Consider the following 10027-nt stretch of genomic DNA (forward strand, 5'->3'; position numbering starts at 1 on the left):
AACCCAGAATATTAAGGCAGAAAATCCCACAATATCTGCTTTGAACTGGGTTATCCGAGTCCATACTGCCATATGTTCCAGTTCAAAGCAGATAATGTGGGGTTTTATTCAGCTGTGTGGAAGGGTCCCTTGGCCCCTTCCATATAATCCAGTTCAAATAAGATAATCTGGATTCTATATGACAGTGTTGAAGGGGCCCTCCTAGAGGTTACTAAAAATACAGTTTGAATACACATCTCACAGACCAAGATCCATCACATTATTTACTCATTTAAAGACACAAGCCTAATTCAAACTGTTTTACGATTAAGATATGCAATCTGTCTTGAATATAACTATTCACTTTGACTAAATGAATTAATTAGATTGTAAACTGTCACAAATGACACTAACTAAAAATTAAAACAACTCACTTCTCTAAGAAATCTTCTATGTAGAGACATTTCTTCCAAAGATCAAGCACAGTAAATGTCATCTGAGTGGAATCAATAGAAACTACAACAGAAAAAAAGAGGGCAATAAGAGTTCAAAAAGGCAGTATCAACATAATGTCTTCCTTTTGTTTTCCGCAAGGAAGAATTTTAATAAATGAAAGCAGAAGTAGATCGAAGAAATTGTTAGGCAGAAATACAAAGGTGCCCCTTGAAAAGTCATGAGGACTCCAGCAAGTAATGGGTAATCTTATAAATCAATGTGTACTGGCTGAACTGTTCCTAAAGAGGTCAAGGTAAGCAAGCAGGCAGAAGAAAAGAAATGAGGAGAAAGTGTAGAAGAAGAAGCTTGCTCAGTGGGAGCCAGGAACCCTCAATCTACATATTACAGCAGTTCAGCCATTATCTACAAGAAGCATCACCTACAGCCAAACTTCAAAATTGCTAGTGTTGATGGGTAAAGCATTCAACATGATACTGTGCCTCACGAGAATCTGAAAATGTAGGTTTCATCCACAAACCATTCTAGCTGTTCTCACATGCAGCAGAAACAGGTCTTTTAATGCTGTGAGACACCTGAAGTTGCATATTGGGAGAAAGGTGAGGTACAATGTAAGTAATGGTTCATCCACTCCAAAATACTGTCCATTACAACGTTTGCTCGCACTAGTGCAATATTTCTGAGAATAAACCATTCCCCACACTTTCTGTGAGGATTGTACAGCAAAGTCCATTGGAACAGAGAAGCTGTGGTAGTTGATGGCTTCCATGTTATTTGGGAAGGGAATCTATTTTGGGAATTAGTCTGAACTTTTAAGATCCTACTCAGGATGCTGAAGGATAATCACCCAAATATTTTCAGCATGTTCAGCACCCTGGAAAGTTCATTTACAGCTCAAATTAAAACCAAGAGCAGATTTACCACCTCACAGGCACGAAAATTACCAGATGTCACCTCAAGAAAGCCTGATGAGGGTGTTTGATATATTTTAATAAAGATCTGCAGACCCTTCTTAGTACTGAGATCTTGTCTTCTCCTTTCTTCACACTTTCTCAACTTAGTTTCAGTTCATTTCTTAATCTACAGTCTTGCTCTTTTCTTTAGTAGTGTTGTCCTTTCAGGTCTTTACTTCTTGAACCAACTCCTTGTCTTCAGTTTGATTACGAAGATATCCCTTCTCCTTGTGCCCATGCAGACAAAATAACAATACTGAAATCATAAGGAGTGGTTTGCAAACAGAAATTGAATAAATAGCCATTGGAATGACTGTGAACCACATCCTGTACATCTTGCCAGTTCATCTGGTGTTAACAGGCTTTACTGACATTAAATAAATGCAATACACATGCATACATATTATACATTTATACATACTGATGCACAGATAGCTTCTATGGATAGGATTGACATAAAACTGGAACAACTACTTTATTACTGGAATGCTTTGAGCTATTATATTCTGCCAATAAAATGCTGTAATTGGGTAATATATTTGTAGGCAAGGTTATTCAGAGACATTTCGGATCTCAGCCAAATTCCCTCTGGCCTTTTCTTTCACTTCTTCTTGACTGTTTATGTTTTTTTTTTAAAAAAAAAGCTAAATTAAATCTGCAAGTCAGATATAACATACCTCTTGTCCAGGGTCTCCTATATTTATCATCAGCAAAATCTCCATCATGATAATAATTTTTATCCTGGTATAAACAGGAAGGGAGGTGAATAGCCAAGCACTGAAAGGAAAGTCTCTCTCTAGTCACTTTCTGCACAAGAAAAATGTACCACATGGTTATGAACGAGGCTGTTCCAACTTTGTTCATGTTATGTAATTAATTGCTTCCTACATAACCATAATAATATGGTGAGTTGGCCTAGACAGTCCCATCATTGGAATTGCAAAACAATTACATCAGTAGTTGCATTTCCTTTTTTCCAGAGTACACAGTTATTTTGTGGAAATGATTCTGTTCATACCCTGGTGGAGTGTAAGAACACTTGCTTCTGGATCCATGAGACTGTTTCCAACTGCAAAACACAGTTTGCCAGCAGTGAGGAACATCTGGACAACCAATCACACCTCCCTCTCACAAATTAAACTGTTTAAAATCCTCATATATTTCTCCATATATACAGTACCTACCCAATGTCTGCAGAAGGTGTCTTCCTTCATGTCCCACCAATGAGGATATACACCATGGAGGACAGGGAGAGAAACTTCTCTGCTATGGTTATGCAGAGACCAGATTGGTTCTTAGCCTAGTTAATTTTATAGACTTGATGTTTTTGGTGCTTAATTTGTAAAATCATAACGTAATTTGACGTTCAATAGGCTTTTCCTTAATCCCTCCTTATTATCCAACATTTTCGCTTATCCAAAGTTCTGCCGGCCCATTTATGTTGGATAAGTGAAATTCTCCTCTATATGAAAATCAACACCACTCTGGAGATATATTGGAGCAGAATAAAATAAATGGGTTCACATTCTAAAACACATTTTTCCTTCTAAAAAGAAGAATGCTGAAAGTTTTACATTTCTGTTTCACTGCATGGTCTGAGATGCAGATGCACAGAAAGCATTGAACAAACATTTGTATTCCAAATGTTACAATTTTATTTTATATATTAAAATTTAACATGCCATCTACATAATAAAAATGAACTGAAGCATATTATGTTTACTGGCTTTCCGTGCTAAACAGTGATCTATATTTTAGATAATCGAATACACTGGCTGTGGCGCAGGCTGGTTAGCAGCCAGCTGCAATAAATCACTCTGATCATGAGTTCAAGGCCAGCCCGTGTCGGGGTGAGCATCCGACAATAAAAAATAAAAAATATAACCCCTGCTCGTTGCAGACCTAAGCAACCCGAAAGATAGTTGCATCTATCAAATTGGAAATTTAGGTACAACTTATATGTGGGGAGGCTAATTTACAACAGCATAAAAATCATCCAGCCGCCGTTGGAATGAGGAAGTTGCCATCGCAGCGGATGATGAAGCAGCTGCTCCCCCTGTGGCTGGAATCAAGCATACCCTCAGGAAGCTGGAAGCTGGAGAAGGTTTAAATTGCCTCTGCATCTGTCTCTGTCTCTGTTCTATGTTATATGGCATTCAATGCTTGCCTTATATGTGTACAATGTGATCCGCCCTGAGTCCCCTTCAGGGTGAAAAGGGCGGAATATAAATACTGTAAATAAATGAATAAATAAATAAACAAAAAGGCGAAGAGATATAGAAGTTCATACCTCATAAAAATAGTCTACTCCAATATACTTTAAAGCTGCAAACATAATATTTCCTATTTTGTGATGTATTCAAAAGTGTAGTTGTCTGGAATAAAAATGTTTAAAAACACGTCAGTTGCCAGAAAATCCTGTACATGAACAGAAAAACTCAACATTACTTTTCCCTTCTCCCAGCTTCTAGAACACCAATAACGTTTAAGCTGGAAAAAGAATTGGGTCATTTGCATCCTAGCTGCAGTCATTGGGACAACCGTCAATATTACAATGAGTTTGCATGCTCCAGAAACAGATGACACGATGAAGGCTTTTCATATAATAAATACCTCTAGCTAGGACTGGGATGAAATACATTGTCTTTTGAGAATCAGCCAAGCCAACTTTGTCCATTTGAAGAATTGCTATCATGCTTCCCAATATGAAAAGCTATACACAAAATTACTCAATATTTGATGGTCCATGAGAAGAGTTCTAAACTGCATAATTATATAAGGTTTACTAGCTGTATGCTAATTGTTTATACAATAGGCCCTGGGTTTCAATGCAGGACCAACATTTGTGGATGCTTAAATCCCATTATATACAAATATGCAATAAAATGGTTTTGTGTGTGTGTGTGTGTGTCAGGAGGCCGGGCTGTGGCGCAGCTGTTGAGCAGCTGCCTTAAATCACTCTGACCATGAGGTCATGAGTTCGAGGCCAGCCCGTGGCGGGGTGAGCACCCGTCAATTAAAAATAAAAAATAGCCCCTGCTCGTTGCTGACCTAGCAACCCGAAAGATAGTTGCATCTATCAAGTAGGAGATAAGGTACCACTTATAAGTGGGGAGGCAAGATTAACTAATTTACGACCTGGAATGAGGAAGTGCCGTCAGTGTGGATGATGAAGCAGCTGCTCCCCCCTGTGGCCAGAATCGAACATCCCCTCAGAAGAACGTTAACTTGCCTCTGCGCGTGTCTCTCAGTCTCTGTTTGATGTGTTTATGGGCATTGAATGTTTGCCCTATGTGTGTTATAATGTGATCCGCCCTGAGTCCCCTTCGGGGTGAGAAGGGCGGAATATAAATACTGTAAATAAATAAATAAATAAATAAATAAATAAATAAACTTGAGAAACTGCAAATCACTTCTGGTGGGAGAGAACTGGCTGTCTGCAAGGACATTGTCCAGGGTATGCCCGGATGTTTGATGTTTTACCATCCCATGTCCCCGCACGAGGAGCTGGAGCTGACAGAGGGAGCTCACACGCTCTTCCCTGTCGGTCAGCAGTCCTGCCGACACAAGGGTTTAACCCATTGCGCCACCAGAGGCTCTAATAAAATGGTGACCCATATATAAAATGGCAAAAACAAGGTTTCCTTTCTGGATTTTTTGTATATATTTTCAAGCTGTGGAGGGTTGAATCTGTAGATGCAGAATCCATGGAGGGCCCAAAATGGCAAATGACAAATTTATTCTTGCTTGCCTGTCTAACAAACTTAAAATTAATATATATTTGCACATAATGATTCCATACATTGTTTTACACACATACACACAGAGATGTGAACAGTCCTTTTAATAATTGGTTTTAATGTTTAGAAACTTTAGATGTTTGTTAATTGTATGGTTTTTGAATGTACAGTATATGTTTATTTTATTGTGTGTCTGTTATGCGGCATCAAATTGTTGCCTACTTGTAAGACATTCCGAGTCCCTTTCGGGGTGAGACGGGCAGGGTAGAAATATAGTAAATAAATAAAATAATAATTTTTCTTTAACCTGACGTAATTTCAGCGAAGGACCCTTCTACACTGCCATATAATCCAGATTATCAAAGCAGATCATCCTCATTATCTGCTTTGAACTGGATTATATGAGTCTACACTGTCATATAATCCAGTTCAAAGCAGATAATCTGGATTTTATATGGCAGTGTAGATGAGGCCTAAGTCTATGTAGAAGTAGGAAACTTCAAGGAAAGGCAACCGTATGCCTAACTCCATCTGATGAAATGTGGAGCCTGAAATGTTGTGTGTGGATTTTAAAAACATATGCATTCACTATGGAGTTTGGGTACATTTTGAATGAGCACTTTAGCAGTGTACCTTTATCTTCCCTTCTCCCATTGTGTTTATGGGAATGTGTGTGTCAGGACTGTGTTAGGGAAAGAAAGAGTTAAATACAGATATCTATCTATCTCAATATAAACATAAACAGAGAAAGACAGATTGCATTCTCTGTTCAAAATTGTCACCTAACCTTACATCTAACCTTACACCCTTAATTTAAATTTCACATAATACTACCAGCAACATATTTAATACCAAGAGTGTTTATGGGTTGCTGTAAGTTTTCTGAGCTGTATGGCCATGTTCCAGAAGCATTCTGTTCTGACATTTCGCCCACATCTATGGCAGGCATCCTCTGAGGAGGTGGGGTCTGCTGGAAACTAGGCAAGTGAGGTTTATATATCTGTGGAATGTTCAGGATGGGAGAAAGAACTCGTCTGTTTGAGGCAAGTGTGACTGTTTGAATTGGCCAGCTTGATTAGCATTGAATAGCCTGGCAACTTCAAAGCCTGTCTGTTTTCTGCCTGGGGGAATCCTTTGTTGGGAGGTATTAACTATCTTTTAAACTTTGTTGCCTAGTTTTCAACACCTCACAACCTCTGAGGATGCCAGCCATAGATATGGGTGAAATGTCAGGAGATAATGCTTCTGGAACATGGCCTTACAGCCCGGAAAACTCACAGCAACCCAGTGATTCCGGCCACGAAAGCCTTCAACAACACAAGAGTATTTATAGTTAATACCAAGAGTAGTGAACCACCAAGATTGAGAGATTGGAGGAGAGGGAGTGGCACTCTGATAAAATTTGATTTAATGTGTGCACAACACTGCTATAACAATTATTGAGCAAAACCTGGAGTGGGGGGGGGGGGGGTAAGAGTATGCTGGTAAATCCCTCAAGGATCTTAGGAAATAACTCTTACATTTTCCTTGCACATAAAAATTAAAAAAAAAAACCCTGCCAGCCTCACATCAATATTGACTAGGCCAAGTGAAGGTGACACTTCACCAAAGTGCAAACCTATAAAAGTGATCAGGTTGAGGCATGCTGGAAGAAGTTAAGGATGAACTGTCCTCTCCTTTTGTAAAGTTTGAATGTTGGGCTGAGGCCCCTACCACACTGCCATATAAGATCCACATTGAACTGGATTATATGGCAGTGTGGACTCAAATAATCCAGTTCAAAGCAGATATTGTGGATATTCTGGATTATATGGCTGAGTGGAAGAGCCCTCAGACAACACAATTCAAAGCAGATATTGCGGATTATCTGCCTCGATATTCTGAGTTACCGTATATACTTGAGTATAAGCCGACCCGAATATAAGACGAGGCACCTAATTTTACAATAAAAAACCTGGGAAAACATTGACTCCAGTATAAGCCAAGGGTGGTAAATTTCAGAAATAAAAACAGATACCAATAAAATTACATTAGTTGGGGCATCAGTAGGTTAAATGCTTTTGAATATTTACATAAAGCTCAAATTTAAGATAAGACTGTCCAACTCTGATTAAATCATTATTCTCATCATTCTCATGTATCCTTTTAATAATAATAGAGTAAAATAATACATGTAATAATAATAATAATAATAAATATAGGAAAATAATACATGTAATAAAAAATAGAGTAAAATAATAAATACAATAATAATAATAATAATAATAATATCAGAGTGAAATAATAAATGTATTATTAATAATAATAAAAATAGAGTAAAATAAATGTAATAGTAGCAAAAAATAGAGAAAAATAATAAAATAATACCAATAATAATAGAGAAAAATAATTAATGTACCATATATTCTCGAGTATAAGCTGACCCAAATATAAACCAACCAGGACCCTCACTCGAGTATAAGCCGAGGGGGGCTTTTTCAGTCTTAAAAAAAGGGCTGAAAAACTAGGCTTATAATCAATATAACTAGGCTTATACATATATACAGTATATGGCTGTGTGGAAAGGCCCAAAATGTCTTCCACTTTTTTCCTCCCACTCAATACTAGGATGTCCTTCCTTGTCAGGGGAAATCCTCCTCTCTCTCTTCAGAGAGGCAGGAAGAGAGAAAATGAAAACAAGACAATTCTCCTTATTTTGAGGGAAATATTGATATACCCCATTGCCCCCTGAGGGCCCTTAAACATAGCTCTGTAACCCAGAATATCATGGGAGAAAATCCCACAGGATCTGTTTTGAACTGGGTTATCTGAGGGCCTTTCCACACAACTGAACAAAATCCAACATTATCTACTTTGAACTGGAACACATGGCAGTGTGGACTCAGATAACACACTTCAAAGTAGATATTGTGGAATTTTCTGCCTTGATCTTGTGGGATATAGGGCTGTGTGGAAGGGCCCTGAGTCCACATTGCCATATATTCAATTTCAAAGCAGATATTGTGAGATTTCTTGCCTTGATATTGTGGGATATAGGGCTGTGTGGAAGGGCCCTGAGTCCACACTACCATATATTCCAGTTCAAAGCAGATATTATGAGATTTTCTGGGTTATTTGGCTGTGTGGAAGGTCCCTGAGTTATATAAACATAATAATTAATTACCTGCCTCTCTGTAGCATGAATTATTCGCCTTTCCTTGACAGATGTATAGATAGATAATACACCAAGCTGGACAGGCCATGAAGGAATATATATATCTCAACTCTCTTTTATGTTAATAGAGTGAAAGAGCAGAAGGGGGTGGTCCTTTTGAAGCCGCCTCCTAGTCCTCACTCCTTATAGGGAATCTGGGGTGGGATTTGAGGAAAACAAAAGGAGCCATTTTGTTAAATGAGGGATTTAGGCCCCTTCTACCAATTCAAAGAGGATATAATCTGGATCTAATATGGCAGTGTAGAAAGGGCCATAAAGTAAGGAAGGAGAAACACAACTATGGGCCTTTCCACACAGCCATATCATCCAGAATATCAAGGCAGAGGATCCCGAAGTATCTGCTTTGAACAGGGTTATCTGAGTCCATACTGCCATATGTTCCAATTCAAAGCAGATAATGTGGGATTTTATTCAGCTGTGTGGAAGGGGCCCTTATAATGCGTGATCAGTAGTTAAATATGGACCTTAGCAGCTGCGGTTCATGATTATAGTACATGGAGGCTTACTACAGTGATGTTAGGCCTTTTCCCCACAGTTACAATGCCATCATTGCACTTCATCTGTTACAGTTCCATTCTATGGAATCCTGTGGTTTAGAAAAGGCTTCAGATTCTCAGTCAAAGCCTTCTAAGCGCAGGCATGGGCAAACTTGGGCCCTCCAGGTGTTTTGGACCAACTCCTACCATTCCTAACAGCCTCAGGCCCTTTCCTTTCCCCCCTCAGTCGCTTAAGCAGCAAGACTGGACAACGGAGGCAGAAATCCCAGGACTAACAGGTCTGTATGTGGACCTCTTCTGAAGTCTTGGGATTTTTTGCCTCTGTTTAAAACCTGTGATTTAGTGCTGTCTGTAAGCGCCCTAAGGAGAATAATAATAATAATAATAATAATAATAATAATAATAATAATAACTTTATTTTTATAACCCTCCCCATCTCCCCAAGGGGACTCAGGGCGGCTCACATGGGGCCAAGCCCAGGCAACAAACAATATAAAACTCAGCAATAAAAAACAAATCATAAACAAATAAAATCACATATACCAATAAACAATAAGCACACTTTGATAAAAACCTGGGTTGGCTCCTAAAAAGGGTAGTGGGCCAGAAAAGTGCAAATAGTTTTATACAGTACAGAATAGGAAAGAGGTAGGTACCAGGGACTATTATCCCATTAAGGTGCTGGAGGAGGCATACACCCAAAGACTATATACGGCAAGGAGTAAAAATGCTATAAAATAGAATGGACAAACAGGGCAATCTCAAACTAAGGAAATCAGTCGCCAAAAGCCTGTTGGAAGAGCCAAGTTTTCAGGCTCTTCCGAAAAATAAGGAGGGTAGGGGCCTGCCTAATCTCCCTGGGGGGTTCTGTGTGCCAAATTTGGTCTTAGAGCCATCATTGGTGGAGGTCACAGTTTCTCTGGTTGTGGATGAACTACAACTCCCAGAAAGGAAGATCAGTTACTCCCCCCCCCCCCCCCCCGGGCCCCAGTAATCAAATTTTGGCATATCAGGTATGTGTGCCAAACTTCTCTAGTATGTTCAGTTGCTGATGAATTCCTTGTTTGCTGTGTGCCATAGAAAATAATAGGAAAGGGTTATGGGAGAGGCAGTGGGCAGGGTCATGCAAATTCCACACCAATGAAGAGAGTAAGAAAAACTGGGATGTCTGTGGTGGAAGAAAAACAGAAA

At 39.0% G+C, this 10027-nt stretch overlaps 1 protein-coding gene across 1 annotated transcript in view; it reads right to left on the bottom strand.

Moving 5' to 3' along the window:
* The window catches only part of shoc1 (shortage in chiasmata 1), a 60722-nt gene extending 52131 nt beyond the window's left edge, over positions 1 to 8591 (bottom strand). Inside the window, exons 1-4 of the mRNA XM_062971842.1 lie at positions 8289 to 8591; positions 3676 to 3760; positions 2063 to 2192; positions 414 to 495 (exon numbers count right to left, since the gene is read on the bottom strand). Of these exons, the coding sequence (XP_062827912.1) occupies positions 414 to 495; positions 2063 to 2192; positions 3676 to 3720 (257 nt within the window). The 5' untranslated portion in view covers positions 3721 to 3760; positions 8289 to 8591. The remainder of the gene's footprint in view (positions 1 to 413; positions 496 to 2062; positions 2193 to 3675; positions 3761 to 8288) is intronic.
* Between the last annotated feature and the right edge of the window lie 1436 nt (positions 8592 to 10027).

The sequence above is a fragment of the Anolis carolinensis genome, chromosome 2 (assembly GCF_035594765.1).
Source record: "Anolis carolinensis isolate JA03-04 chromosome 2, rAnoCar3.1.pri, whole genome shotgun sequence".
NCBI classification, from domain to species: domain Eukaryota; kingdom Metazoa; phylum Chordata; class Lepidosauria; order Squamata; family Dactyloidae; genus Anolis; species Anolis carolinensis.